The sequence below is a fragment of the Ciconia boyciana genome, unplaced genomic scaffold, assembly GCF_034638445.1.
Source record: "Ciconia boyciana unplaced genomic scaffold, ASM3463844v1 HiC_scaffold_111, whole genome shotgun sequence".
NCBI lineage: Eukaryota > Metazoa > Chordata > Aves > Ciconiiformes > Ciconiidae > Ciconia > Ciconia boyciana.
In genome coordinates, this window is record NW_027328479.1 from 1,150 (window position 1) to 15,830 (window position 14,681).

General features: G+C 54.6%; 2 protein-coding genes across 2 annotated transcripts; both read left to right on the plus strand.

Moving 5' to 3' along the window:
* Nucleotides 1–334: 334 nt before the first annotated feature.
* Nucleotides 335–4,135, plus strand: LOC140646012 (SUN domain-containing protein 3-like; the record flags this gene model as incomplete). The annotated part of the gene is made up of 6 exons (XM_072849440.1): nucleotides 335–506; nucleotides 1,077–1,161; nucleotides 1,553–1,668; nucleotides 2,523–2,690; nucleotides 3,186–3,278; nucleotides 3,980–4,135. Coding segments are annotated over 6 exons (790 nt in total), but the record flags the coding sequence as incomplete, so codon positions are not given.
* A 2,216-nt stretch (nucleotides 4,136–6,351) lies between these two features.
* On the plus strand, nucleotides 6,352–14,352 carry LOC140646014 (SUN domain-containing protein 3-like). The gene is made up of 7 exons (XM_072849441.1): nucleotides 6,352–6,458; nucleotides 10,551–10,722; nucleotides 11,294–11,378; nucleotides 11,769–11,884; nucleotides 12,738–12,905; nucleotides 13,402–13,494; nucleotides 14,197–14,352. The coding sequence occupies exons 1-7, from the start codon at nucleotides 6,352–6,354 to the stop codon at nucleotides 14,350–14,352; spliced, it is 897 nt and encodes a 298-aa protein (XP_072705542.1).
* The last annotated feature ends 329 nt before the right edge of the window (nucleotides 14,353–14,681 follow it).

Here is a 14,681-nt window from a genome sequence, read left to right on the forward strand (position 1 = left end):
GTTTCTGTTGGTATTTTCTATAGGAACTGCCACCCGCACCCCTTCAAATCTGCTCTTGCACGGCTTTGATGATACGTTGGCACTTGTGATAGGGAAAAAGATGGCTCCGGGCCATCTGAGACGTTCAGCAGTTCCCCAAAATGTGCCCGGGCAGCCGGGAAGCAGCTTCTCAGCCCGAAGCTCTGAGAACTTCAGAACTAACTCTCCCAACCGCTTATGACGTGGTTAGCCTGCCAGTCATCCAGAGCCAGGCTTCTCATCTCGCTCGCATCCCCGCGGCGTCCGAGAGGCCAGCCACAACACTTACAGTCTCTCCATTGCTCACTTTTTCTAGGCCAGCAGGGGACGAGTTAGGAGAAGCGCTGAGCGAAACCCTGACCCTGCAAGAACAGCTACGTAAGCTCCAGGAAGAGCTCTATCACCTGCGATGGAGCGTAAAGGATGTCGCCGAGCGTGCTCTCCAGGAAGCCTTGAAGCAGGCTAAGCTCCCAGGCTTTACCGGATGGGTAAGGGCATGCTGCAGAAGGCGCTACTGAGAGGTTTCTTTCCTCCCTCCGGCATGTTCCCTGTCATAGCTAGCCAAAAGGCTGGTGCTGCTGGAACAAGTGCTGTGCATTGCCACGCCTCCTTTTCCTGTCGCTCCACACTTCCTTATGGGGGAAGAGAGAGCCGTGACGGGAATGACAGTTGTGTTAGTCGTACCTTCCTCTCCGTCCAGATCTGGGGTCCTCCTCAAGGGAGGACCGGGAAGAAAGAATGGTCTCAGCAGTCCATAGTTACCCCAGTCCCATCTCAGGCCCAGAAGGCTTGTCTGTCCGTGCTGCCTGGCATGGGGCATCTCCATAGGAAAAGCCCGTTCCCGCAGCTTCAGCATTCAGAGCATTGGAGTGAGCAGCCCCTCCATTCTGATACCCGTCAATCAGAGTAGAGCAAACCTGGGAGGTTTCCGGGCAATTCCGGCGTTCCTTACATCTGAGTTTAACCTTGTCGCAGTTCACCTTGGCTGGCCGTGCAGGGAGCTGCTTGCCCCGTTCCTTTTCCTTCTAACCGGCGCTCTCCTTTGTGTTCCTTCCCAGGCTGTTCAAGAGATAATCAATCACGTCTTGGAGAAGCTGGAAGAAAACCGAGTCCCGATGCCTGATTATGCCCTCAAATCATCAGGTGCCGTGACGCTGTACTAACAAACCCGTTCCAAAGCGCTCCCTTGTCCAGCTTGACAAGACAGGCATTGGAACGCGCCCAGTGGCAGGAGAGAAGGGGCGAGAAGTCAAGGGCCACCTCGTGCCCTAAAAATGTACCCACTGACAGAGTCTGTAACGGGCCAGACCACATCTGAAGAGCAGAAAGCCTAGTGCACATTCTTGTCTTTTCCCACGGCCCCTTACGACAGCTCGATGAGCGTCGTGCTGTGTGCTCCAGACGGATCATGCCAGTAAGAAAGAGGGGAATCCCACTGTAGGAGACGGATGACTACTTAGAAGCCTTTTCAAGTCAACAGTGCAACGTTCCTCCTGACATTGCTCGATGATCGTGCTTGTGTTCTACTTTCCAGGGGCTGCTGTCATTCATTCAAGGACTTCTCCGTCCTTCAAGAATACGAAAGGAAAAGTCTTGTTGTTTTCCCTGCCGGTGCTGGATTACGTGAGGTCTCCGGAGCTTATTCTTGAGGTAGGAGCACCAAGAAACAGAAAAACAAAGGTGGGAGGGAGGAACCAAACACGCTGCTGAGAGTTGCCTTTACCCTTGTCTTTGCTCCTCGAAGCCTTCTTTTCCTGCCGCCTTCTTGCATGGACCTACTTGCCTCCTGTGTCTCCCTGCTGAGTAGTTCCTCTCCCAATGCGCCCCAGGTCCTCCACGCGAGCTTCTAACAGGCTAGCTCGGTCCTGCAGTCTTTGTCTTCCCAGTCACCGGGAAAACTGTCAGCATGGCACGGAAGGAGAACAGAAAAGGTGCCTGCAGAGGTCTAGAGTGTGAGCTCGCCCGGGGCTCTTAGTGAGCACAAGCAGGTGCTGAGAGCCTGCACTGCTGCAGGGCCCCACGTTGTGTTTGCAAGCCGTCCTGGCACTGCTGCTGAGCTGCCTGCACAAGCTGAAGAGCTGGCTGGTGCCAGCGGAAGGAGGTGGGACTGGATGAGAGGGAGCGATTGCTTCCCCTTACAGGAAGGGCTCATCCAGGTGGGGTCTTAGTCGCCACCTGCTCTGGGCAGGTGCCTTTCAGCCACACCACCCCTTGCTTGTTCTTGGCGAGTTGCTCCCGGACCGGGAGAGGCCGGAGAGCTTCTACAAGTAGCGCACCCAGCTCCCTGCCATCGAAGTGCTTCTGCGCTGAAGGGATCTGGTGACGCGTCAATTCGCATGACTGCTTCTCTGTTCGGTACCCGCAGGGTCCGACCGGAGGCAGTGGCTGCGGTTCAGAGCAGAGCTGATTGGCCAAATCAGTTCTTAATCCTCTGATGCTCCCAGCAGGAACGAGAGCCAGGGCACCCTTCTCCACGTCAACGTAGTTTCTTTTTCTCCTTTCAGCCTGAAAATCATCCGGGAAACTGCTGGCCCTTCCCAGGAAGTCAGGGACACGTCTTCATCAAGCTGTCGGTGACAATCATTCCCAGAGCAGTCACCATGGACCATGTTTCAGGGACAACGTTCCATGGAGACAGCATCTCCAGAGCTCCAAAGGACTTTGCTGTCTACGTACGTGATTTCTCTAGAGTGGGGGGCGGGGGGCAGTTCTAAGCAGGGGATGAGTACGGGTCAAAGAGTCCAGCGGCCTGCGGCTTCCTCCGGGCTCGCAGAAGAAACAAGCTCCTTGGAGTTGTATGCCTCTTTTATCCAATGTAGCCCTCAAAAGGAAGCTTCTGGGGCGAGATGGAACTCCAGGAGCCACAGGGAAAAGGAGCTGGCACAGTGCACGGTCCTAGACCCTCTTGGCTTCCCATCCCAGTGGGCATTTGTGATCCTCAGGTTACCCCCCTCTCACTGGGAACGTCTGCGCCTTTTCTGACTGGCAGCTTAGACGCGTTGAGTAGGCAAGCGTGGCATGCTACCTGGCTGCAGCTCCTTGTCTTCTCCTTGCGCTCATCTTCCTCGGACTACGTAGCTGAAATAAACCAGTACGTCATGGACTGAAGTGAAGTCTTCCTACGGTGTACCAGGCGCTCTTGTTTTCTCCACCCCGTCTCTCTCTAGGGCCTGAAGGAAGAACATGAGGAGCAGGGAACGTTCCTGGGACAGTTCACTTTCCAGGCGGTGCTGAATCCCAGTCAGACCTTCCAGCTGAAGGTATGGGGACAAAGAGGGAGGAGAATTGTAGGAGAGGAGGAGAAATGCGGTTAGCCGGGGAGAAGCTTCCCTGCCAAAGGGCTATAGGCAGCCCTCTCCTTGAGCGCGTGCCACGCTGGCCTTTCTTCTGCTTTAACTTCCCAACGGCGCGTGCCTGGACTGCCATTCTTCTTCTCTTTCGTTTTCGGTTGAAGCTTCAGCACTTACAGCCGCCGCACTTGAAGCTGAAAACAGCTTGACTCTCTGGACTCCAAGTGCGTACAAGTGGCCACATCCTGTAGCATGCACTGCTGCTGGCCTGCTAGTTCAAGACTAGAAATACTGGGCTTTCTGAGGATTCTGTTGTTGCTGGTAGCGAGTAGTGCCAGGAGGCCATTCTGTTTCAGTGGCTTTCTAGAGAAGGCAACAGGACTTTATACTAACACCACTGGCTCGTCTGACTGTGGAAGCATGTGCCTCAAAGCCGGCAAGAAGGCCTTGCCAAGCTATTTGCTGAAGCTTCTGGTACCTGCTTCTTCCTTTACTATTCTTATCGGCAAGTGAGGTAGAGCAGGACAAGAACGTCTTGACCGCGATAGGTCAAAAGACCTCGCAGGCCAGCCGGAAGTAAGCTGTTGAACAAGTCCGTCACTGCGGCACTACTCTGTCAGGAGTCAAATGCCGGAGAGGAAAAGGCAACTCATTTCTTCTTCTCATTTCAGAATGAGCTCTCCGGGTTCGTGAATTACATAAGGCTGCAAGTGCTGAGCAACTGGGGCCACCCAGACTACACCTGCCTGTATCGAGTCAGGGTGCACGGTGATCCTCCCAAAGACGGGGGAAAGGTGTCAGTTTCATCTGGCAATAAATTCCACTAATTTTCACCAAGCCGGGTTTGAGTCTGTTTTGCCTGTGACGCTAAGTGGTAAGAGAGCTCCCTGTCCTTCTCTCGACCCACGAGCTTATCGGAGACTTCAGGAGTATATAGCAAGATTTCCTTTATTAGAAGAAAAAAGAAAGATCAGTCACAAATATGCAGAAAGCCTGACATCCACATACTTGCTGCCTACACAGTAACATTAGCAAGGCCCTGCCTATACACAAAAGATGACCTTAAGGTACAGTTTTCTTACGCAGGAAGCAACTGGGCATCAACTGAATACAGCCATCACTTGTTACCTATTATTTTCACGAGAGGCACATGCTGCTGCAGCTTCTATCTTTCAGGCTGTTTCCTATGAGAAGATGGAAGCATGTTTTCTTGTAAGAAGGAAACCCTTAATTGGAAACTTAGTTCACGGCCTCATTTGCCTCCCTGTGCACATATCTAGTGAACAGGCCAGGAAACATTAGAGAAGTGATTAGCAAAGCAAACCCAGGACACCTCAAGAGATCCCGTAACTACACGCCTCTGTCTTTCCTTTTCACCGCCGAGTTCCCGAAGCACCAGGGCAGGAGCGGGCAGGGCAGTCGTGCGCTTGGGTCGCACCCGGGAGGAGAGAGCAGGAACAGCGCTCTGGCGCCCGGGCTTAGTAACAACAATTTCTGCTCTGAACTGGGGCTTAGTCCATGTGCAAGTACAGTACTGATCCAGGTACGAAACTGAGGGTGTCAGTTAATCCCGGGTGCCGCATACACTGTACCTTCTTCCATCGCCTCCACTCGATTAATTGTCTTCCCGTCTCTTCCACCTCACCCCAGCTCAGAGAACTGCACTCTGGCTCAGGGCGGACTGACCCTGGCTAGGGTCGTCCCCCCCTCCTCACCCCGGCTGCCTCCGGCCCGTCTCTCCCCTGTTTCTCCTCAGGCCCCTCGCCTTCGTGCCCCCTGCCCCAGGCCAGTCGTGACAGGCCAGCACCGGCTCCGCTGATTGGCTCAGCCGTGGCCAATGGTGTGGCTGTTGCTGGGCGGGCACAGGCAGCCCGGGCCTCTCCTCACAGAGCCACCCTGCGCCTGCTGGCCCCGCCCCCCCCTCACAGCTCACTCCTCAGGCAGCCGGGACACTGGGCCTGCGGAGAGACGGCCTTCAAGAAGGGCCATTACACCTGGAGCTGTTCTCTCAGCAGCGCAAGCTGTGTGCACAGCTCTGCCGTCCCTCGGTCTGTTCATGGGGTCTGGACCTGCTCAGCGAGGGGAGAAGGGAAAAGCGGGGGGGAGGGGAGGAGGAGGAGGAGGAGGGAGGAGGGGACATGACAGGAGGGGAGGAGAGACGACAGGAGAGGAGCTTCCCCTTGGAAGTCTAGGGCAGTGACATTCCCGCCTGGCGTGCGGGGGGATGCGCGTGTGTCGTCTCATAAACCTGGCTGTCATCCAACACAGCATCCACTCTGGCAGAGCCATTTCTTTGTACAGTCTAGCTCTCGCCTTTCATCTGTGATTGGACAGGCTTCCTTTTGTCCTTTTGGGGATAAGGTAGCATGCTTTCGCCAACTCTGTTAGTAGTTTGTTCGGGGAGAAAAGCAAAACGTAAGGTATCTGTTACTAGGAAAGAGGAGGACTCCAGCCTCTGAAGAGCGTTTGTAGCAGCAAACAGGCTCAGAGAGGCGTGCGCTCCCTTCCTCTCCTCTACACATGCCTACTGTCCCCTGGAATGCAGAGCACGGTGCCTATGGCAACAACTAGAGATGAACATGCAAGGCACCCGCCCCTTGTGCCCCTATGGCCCCTTGCCTTTCTCAGGCTGCAAGAAAAGAGCCACCAAGATGAACCTGAGCCCCCGCGAGACAAAGACGGAATGTACTTGGTGCCTGGCTTCAGGCCCCTCAGAAGGCCTTCCTTGTACAGAGTGTCAAAGGCAGCAGCTAGGAAAGGTTTCTTGTAGCTCCCAAATCTATCACTCTTCAGTGGGAATGCAAAGAGCTGCCCCCTTCGTCGGAGACGTTCTGGTTTTGTAGGCTTTCTTCCCTTGCGGAGAGGAGTGCAAAACCTGCTCCCTGTCAGGTTGGACTTTGCCTCGAAACGTGGTGCTGCCTTTTCTATTGTGACATCGCCCACCGCCATTGATGTCACAAAGCGTCGTCGGCGCTGAGGTAGACACAGCTGGGCATAAGATCGGGGTTGGCCCTGGGCCTTTGTCACTCTCGGTCTTGAGGGAATGGAGATCGCGGAGGTTTTGGCTTGCTCCCGAGCAAGCAGGATGCCTGGTGCTCGCACCTCAGCAGATACGGAGAGACAGCCGTGGAAGGCCCACGACCTGAACGGGTACGTTTGAAAAATCCTCCTCTCCTTTCCTCAAGTGTATTTTCCACCTCATCCGCTGGGGGGGTGGGCGGTGGACAGGGGAAGAACACAAGGGCAGCCCGAGAGCTCAGTCTGGAGGTGGTGGAAGGCAGCGGCAGTCTCTTCGGTCTCTTCCCAAATGCCAGGACTAGGCCTAGAAAGCAAAAGGAGGTCTCTGCGAAATGAGGGACGGGTCCATTTTGGATCGCACGGAGGGAGTCCCAAGCGGTTGCCCAGATACATGCTGCCGTAGTAATTGCGAGAGCTTAGCACAGTCCTGTATTGCGCTCTGCAGCACGGGTTATGTCCCTGAGCTTTCCTGGTTTTCCTTTCGACCCAAACCAGAAGGACACCAATGTTTCCTCTGTTGGCAGTGGATTTGACTTGTGTTCCTGACAGATGAGGTTTCCTTTGGAAACCTGGTCAGCTCCTCACCAGTGGTCTTGCCTTAGGAAAAGCAGCACAAGATCCTCTGAGGGGTGCAAGAAGTTTTCTAGTAAAACGAAAGGGGTCTGTTTATTCCTGATGAAGTGTACACTGTAAGCCTTTCGAGAGCCTCCTAGACCAGGCAGGAGGCGTTTCCATCTTGCAGAGCCGTGTGTGCTGTCTCTTGGCAGATCAGGCTTCAGGGGAGCAGGGCCTACCCACCAGGGTGTTTCTTTGGCGTCTCCTTGGTTCCCCACGGATTACGAGCACGCCTTTACATTCAACCCTCCCTCCCTCCCTCTTTCCCCAGTCTGCATTTGTGTGCATTTATGCCAAGAAAAGGGCCAGTGATAAGCCGGCTGCTAAAGAAATGCTGCTAGAGGGGACACTCACAACCCCTGCTGCCTTGCAGGCTGTTGAACTGTAGGGGTACAGGCTGAACCTTTTCTTGAGAGGGCGTGGAGAACAGCATCAGCACAAGTACCGATCGGATGGTGGGCGGGAGAAACAGACGTTCGTTATGTCCCTTCCATTTCCAAAGAATCCCTCTCCACCTCCACAGGCGTGAAGTATGGCCGCAGCTTTTGCTGCAACTCCTCCTCCTAGTCCAGAGTCAATCTGGAGCCCTTCATCCCTAACGAAACAGTGCCAATCGCTGCCGTACCAAGGGCCCCACGGGTGCAGTTGGTGACAACTCCACCACTGACTCGGGCTTGTGCGAGACCAAGCCAATCCTCCCGCCGGGAACGCCAGGTTCAAGACCTGCAGTCCCTACTGCTGCTCTCGAGTCTGCTGCTGAACTGCACGGGTACCGCCAGCTTCACCATCCTTTTCCTCCTTGCTGCTCCGCAGGAAAACGAAGGCTCTGAAGACGGTGACCCTGGCGCTGCTTGTCAGTCTGTTCTCTTTCGGTGAGTCTCTGTAGAGCTCAGACCTGAGGTTGGTGCTTCAGGAGGTCCCCATTTAGGAGGGCTCCATTCTGCCCTGGTCCGTTTCCCCTGCTGCGACCAGAGGAGCCCAGCTAAGAGCAGAAAGTCCCCAAGAGAGGTGTGCCAGTCCCCCCTGCTTCAGAGGAACGGGTGTGGGGGCGAGGAAGGGGTGACTTGCCTTCCCCAGGAGGGCTAAGCCAGTTCTCTTGAGCTGTGGGAGAGGCAGTGGCTAACCTCGCCTGCCCCAGGCGACTGAGCAGCTTCTGCAGGACAAGGAGCATATTCCAGGAGGGAATGTCCGTCTGTTGAGGAGCCCCCACGCCATCATGACCTCTTGCAAAGACTACAAGAGGAGAGACCACTATGGCACCTGGGAGAGACACGCAAAGGGGAGCGGGCAGCCCGAGGCATAAGCCCAAGTTCTTAGACCAAGTTCTTAGTGTAGGGAGAACTTTGGTGTATGTCTGACAGGTGTTTACCGCGTGGGACAGCTTGGCGAACAAAGCCTCTGGAGGAGGACTGCAGCAGTATGCCACGCCTACATCTCCTCCTGTATTCAGCCTCTCCAACAGCAGGTGACATTTAGGTTTCTTCAGATCAAGACTGGCTCTGCCAGCGTAACTCCAGGGCATAAAGTGCCACTCATTTAAAGCCCGTGGCTAGGAGCTAGGTACAGTAGCCACCCTGGCAGGTCATTCAGGTGAAGGTCAACTGGACCGAATACGTAAAAGAGGTGGCATGCACCTCTTGACCTATCGAATGAAGGCCCGACAAATGGTAGAAGGCTTTGTAGGAAAGATGATGTTTAACTGGAAGCCGTGCCCAAGTCAAAGAGGGGAAGCTTTCTGGAAGAAGACAATGCCCAGTGTGAGTTGTCTTCTGTCTTGCCTGCCGGTCCACAGCGGCGTTTCCGCAGTGTACGCTAGCGGAGCAGCCGAGCACAAACAGGCATGGTGTCTGCAACTCCTTGTTTCCCGTGGCTGTACAGAGACTGTTGTTGTGCGCTGCCTTTGTTTCTGCAGAAGGTCTGTTTCTGTCTGGAATGACTGTTCCCTTAATTGTCGTTCCAGGAGCGCTTGCACCTCCCTGGAGGGGACTGGAAGACTCGGAGGTAAAAACGATTTCCCCTTGACTAGACGGTTCTTCAGAGGAGCTCTGCCCCTCGGCCCCAACAGCACATTGTTTATGTCCTGCCTCACACAAACTTCACCTGGCACAGCTCCCTGAGCTTCTCCCATCACCCCTTCTTCCCTTCTGCCAAGCGGTGCGCTGTAGCTCCCCACGTCCATTAGGGGACTGGGGCCACCCATCCGTCCACCCTTTCGCTTGGGCTGGGCTGTTCGCAGCTCCACCTTCCTAACGCCTCAGAAGGGGAATGGTAGCCTTCTCCATCCTGCATCTGTTTCTCTCCCTCGATGCTTGGGAGTAGCTGCTAGGAGACACCTCTGCTGCTTTCCATTGCTGGGCTGCAATAGGGAGCCCCTGCAAGCAGCATTGGCCCCTGGAAGGAGAGGAGAGGCCAAGGGAAAGAGAGTCTTCTCTCAGGCTGAGGTCAGTGTAGGCAGCAGTTGCCCGTGAAGACCTTTGCAGGGGGGCAAGGTTCAAGTACTGAGGGCAGCCTTGCAACTGCCACAGTCAGGCGGAGAGGGAGAACAGAAGTGTATTTTCTCGAGCAAGCAGAAGAGGCTAGCCGAGGCAAGGAACATGTTATGCTAAGAAAGGAGAAGAGGGAGCCGCAGGAGAGAGGGGGAGGAAAAAACGGAGAGCCGAGATACTGGCAACCAAGCACAGGAAAGGCAACTGGGGCAGAGGGCTCTAGGCCTGGTCCAGGAGAGCTCTCCCCGTCTCCCTTAGATCGTGTCTCGCTAGTCTATCCCTAACGCAGAGAAGGAAAAGGAAGGAAGCGGCGAGAGGGTGGCAGAGGAACGCTGCAGTCACTATTAACCAGCACCCTTTAATGGACTGTTGGAGAGGGGCGTGCTGTAGGCAAAATGCTGCTTCTGATCCGAGTGGGACGGGAGGAGATTTTGGGGAGTGGCCCGGAGGACTGAGCAGGCCAAGGCTGTGGAGCACTGGGAGAGAATTAAAGGAGCGGGGCAGGGTGATTCAGTAGGACCAGTGTTCGAGGAGGGGAACAAAGAGCAAAACAGGGGAGAGAGCTGTTGCTGAGAAGAAGCGTTTGGCAACGGCAACCGCGTTCCCTTGCTCTTTGTGTGTCTTGCAGCCTTCTCTGTTTATGTCTGAGCTGCATGCGCAGCAGGAATTGGGAGATTAGACTGGGCAAACATACGCGGGATCGGCATGCTATGCCGCTGTTGGCTACCTCTTAAATTGCAGCAGCCTGCCTTGAGACATCTTTTAAAAGAAAAAAACTGCGCACCTCTTGTTTCTGTTGGTATTTTCTATAGGAACTGCCACCCGCACCCCTTCAAATCTGCTCTTGCACGGCTTTGATGATACGTTGGCACTTGTGATAGGGAAAAAGATGGCTCCGGGCCATCTGAGACGTTCAGCAGTTCCCCAAAATGTGCCCGGGCAGCCGGGAAGCAGCTTCTCAGCCCGAAGCTCTGAGAACTTCAGAACTAACTCTCCCAACCGCTTATGACGTGGTTAGCCTGCCAGTCATCCAGAGCCAGGCTTCTCATCTCGCTCGCATCCCCGCGGCGTCCGAGAGGCCAGCCACAACACTTACAGTCTCTCCATTGCTCACTTTTTCTAGGCCAGCAGGGGACGAGTTAGGAGAAGCGCTGAGCGAAACCCTGACCCTGCAAGAACAGCTACGTAAGCTCCAGGAAGAGCTCTATCACCTGCGATGGAGCGTAAAGGATGTCGCCGAGCGTGCTCTCCAGGAAGCCTTGAAGCAGGCTAAGCTCCCAGGCTTTACCGGATGGGTAAGGGCATGCTGCAGAAGGCGCTACTGAGAGGTTTCTTTCCTCCCTCCGGCATGTTCCCTGTCATAGCTAGCCAAAAGGCTGGTGCTGCTGGAACAAGTGCTGTGCATTGCCACGCCTCCTTTTCCTGTCGCTCCACACTTCCTTATGGGGGAAGAGAGAGCCGTGACGGGAATGACAGTTGTGTTAGTCGTACCTTCCTCTCCGTCCAGATCTGGGGTCCTCCTCAAGGGAGGACCGGGAAGAAAGAATGGTCTCAGCAGTCCATAGTTACCCCAGTCCCATCTCAGGCCCAGAAGGCTTGTCTGTCCGTGCTGCCTGGCATGGGGCATCTCCATAGGAAAAGCCCGTTCCCGCAGCTTCAGCATTCAGAGCATTGGAGTGAGCAGCCCCTCCATTCTGATACCCGTCAATCAGAGTAGAGCAAACCTGGGAGGTTTCCGGGCAATTCCGGCGTTCCTTACATCTGAGTTTAACCTTGTCGCAGTTCACCTTGGCTGGCCGTGCAGGGGAGCTGCTTGCCCCGTTCCTTTTCCTTCTAACCGGCGCTCTCCTTTGTGTTCCTTCCCAGGCTGTTCAAGAGATAATCAATCACGTCTTGGAGAAGCTGGAAGAAAACCGAGTCCCGATGCCTGATTATGCCCTCAAATCATCAGGTGCCGTGACGCTGTACTAACAAACCCGTTCCAAAGCGCTCCCTTGTCCAGCTTGACAAGACAGGCATTGGAACGCGCCCAGTGGCAGGAGAGAAGGGGCGAGAAGTCAAGGGCCACCTCGTGCCCTAAAAATGTACCCACTGACAGAGTCTGTAACGGGCCAGACCACATCTGAAGAGCAGAAAGCCTAGTGCACATTCTTGTCTTTTCCCACGGCCCCTTACGACAGCTCGATGAGCGTCGTGCTGTGTGCTCCAGACGGATCATGCCAGTAAGAAAGAGGGAATCCCACTGTAGGAGACGGATGACTACTTAGAAGCCTTTACAAGTCAACAGTGCAACGTTCCTCCTGACATTGCTCGATGATCGTGCTTGTGTTCTACTTTCCAGGGGCTGCTGTCATTCATTCAAGGACTTCTCCGTCCTTCAAGAATACGAAAGGAAAAGTCTTGTTGTTTTCCCTGCCGGTGCTGGATTACGTGAGGTCTCCGGAGCTTATTCTTGAGGTAGGAGCACCAAGAAACAGAAAAACAAAGGTGGGAGGGAGGAACCAAACACGCTGCTGAGAGTTGCCTTTACCCTTGTCTTTGCTCCTCGAAGCCTTCTTTTCCTGCCGCCTTCTTGCATGGACCTACTTGCCTCCTGTGTCTCCCTGCTGAGTAGTTCCTCTCCCAATGCGCCCCAGGTCCTCCACGCGAGCTTCTAACAGGCTAGCTCGGTCCTGCAGTCTTTGTCTTCCCAGTCACCGGGAAAACTGTCAGCATGGCACGGAAGGAGAACAGAAAAGGTGCCTGCAGAGGTCTAGAGTGTGAGCTCGCCCGGGGCTCTTAGTGAGCACAAGCAGGTGCTGAGAGCCTGCACTGCTGCAGGGCCCCACGTTGTGTTTGCAAGCCGTCCTGGCACTGCTGCTGAGCTGCCTGCACAAGCTGAAGAGCTGGCTGGTGCCAGCGGAAGGAGGTGGGACTGGATGAGAGGGAGCGATTGCTTCCCCTTACAGGAAGGGCTCATCCAGGTGGGGTCTTAGTCGCCACCTGCTCTGGGCAGGTGCCTTTCAGCCACACCACCCCTTGCTTGTTCTTGGCGAGTTGCTCCGGACCGGGAGAGGCCGGAGAGCTTCTACAAGTAGCGCACCCAGCTCCCTGCCATCGAAGTGCTTCTGCGCTGAAGGGATCTGGTGACGCGTCAATTCGCATGACTGCTTCTCTGTTCGGTACCCGCAGGGTCCGACCGGAGGCAGTGGCTGCGGTTCAGAGCAGAGCTGATTGGCCAAATCAGTTCTTAATCCTCTGATGCTCCCAGCAGGAACGAGAGCCAGGGCACCCTTCTCCACGTCAACGTAGTTTCTTTTTCTCCTTTCAGCCTGAAAATCATCCGGGAAACTGCTGGCCCTTCCCAGGAAGTCAGGGACACGTCTTCATCAAGCTGTCGGTGACAATCATTCCCAGAGCAGTCACCATGGACCATGTTTCAGGGACAACGTTCCATGGAGACAGCATCTCCAGAGCTCCAAAGGACTTTGCTGTCTACGTACGTGATTTCTCTAGAGTGGGGGCGGGGGACCAGTACTAAGCAGGGGATGAGTACGGGTCAAAGAGTCCAGCGGCCTGCGGCTTCCTCCGGGCTCGCAGAAGAAACAAGCTCCTTGGAGTTGTATGCCTCTTTTATCCAATGTAGCCCTCAAAAGGAAGCTTCTGGGGCGAGATGGAACTCCAGGAGCCACAGGGAAAAGGAGCTGGCACAGTGCACGGTCCTAGACCCTCTTGGCTTCCCATCCCAGTGGGCATTTGTGATCCTCAGGTTACCCCCCTCTCACTGGGAACGTCTGCGCCTTTTCTGACTGGCAGCTTAGACGCGTTGAGTAGGCAAGCGTGGCATGCTACCTGGCTGCAGCTCCTTGTCTTCTCCTTGCGCTCATCTTCCTCGGACTACGTAGCTGAAATAAACCAGTACGTCATGGACTGAAGTGAAGTCTTCCTACGGTGTACCAGGCGCTCTTGTTTTCTCCACCCCCGTCTCTCTCTAGGGCCTGAAGGAAGAACATGAGGAGCAGGGAACGTTCCTGGGACAGTTCACTTTCCAGGCGGTGCTGAATCCCAGTCAGACCTTCCAGCTGAAGGTATGGGGACAAAGAGGGAGGAGAATTGTAGGAGAGGAGGAGAAATGCGGTTAGCCGGGGAGAAGCTTCCCTGCCAAAGGGCTATAGGCAGCCCTCTCCTTGAGCGCGTGCCACGCTGGCCTTTCTTCTGCTTTAACTTCCCAACGGCGCGTGCCTGGACTGCCATTCTTCTTCTCTTTCGTTTTCGGTTGAAGCTTCAGCACTTACAGCCGCCGCACTTGAAGCTGAAAACAGCTTGACTCTCTGGACTCCAAGTGCGTACAAGTGGCCACATCCTGTAGCATGCACTGCTGCTGGCCTGCTAGTTCAAGACTAGAAATACTGGGCTTTCTGAGGATTCTGTTGTTGCTGGTAGCGAGTAGTGCCAGGGAGGCCATTCTGTTTCAGTGGCTTTCTAGAGAAGGCAACAGGACTTTATACTAACACCACTGGCTCGTCTGACTGTGGAAGCATGTGCCTCAAAGCCGGCAAGAAGGCCTTGCCAAGCTATTTGCTGAAGCTTCTGGTACCTGCTTCTTCCTTTACTATTCTTATCGGCAAGTGAGGTAGAGCAGGACAAGAACGTCTTGACCGCGATAGGTCAAAAGACCTCGCAGGCCAGCCGGAAGTAAGCTGTTGAACAAGTCCGTCACTGCGGCACTACTCTGTCAGGAGTCAAATGCCGGAGAGGAAAAGGCAACTCATTTCTTCTTCTCATTTCAGAATGAGCTCTCCGGGTTCGTGAATTACATAAGGCTGCAAGTGCTGAGCAACTGGGGCCACCCAGACTACACCTGCCTGTATCGAGTCAGGGTGCACGGTGATCCTCCCAAAGACGGGGGAAAGGTGTCAGTTTCATCTGGCAATAAATTCCACTAATTTTCACCAAGCCGGGTTTGAGTCTGTTTTGCCTGTGACGCTAAGTGGTAAGAGAGCTCCCTGTCCTTCTCTCGACCCACGAGCTTATCGGAGACTTCAGGAGTATATAGCAAGATTTCCTTTATTAGAAGAAAAAAGAAAGATCAGTCACAAATATGCAGAAAGCCTGACATCCACATACTTGCTGCCTACACAGTAACATTAGCAAGGCCCTGCCTATACACAAAAGATGACCTTAAGGTACAGTTTTCTTACGCAGGAAGCAACTGGGCATCAACTGAATACAGCCATCACTTGTTACCTATTATTTTCACGAGAGGCACATGCTG

Coding starts and splice junctions, on each gene's coding strand:
- LOC140646014 (XM_072849441.1), top strand. CDS start 6,352: ATGGAGATCGCGGAGGTTTTGGCTTGCTCCCGAGCAAGCAGGATGCCT. Junction 11,379..11,768: donor TTATGCCCTCAAATCATCAG/GTGCCGTGACGC, acceptor TCTACTTTCCAG/GGGCTGCTGTCATTCATTCA. Junction 11,885..12,737: donor CTCCGGAGCTTATTCTTGAG/GTAGGAGCACCA, acceptor TTCTCCTTTCAG/CCTGAAAATCATCCGGGAAA.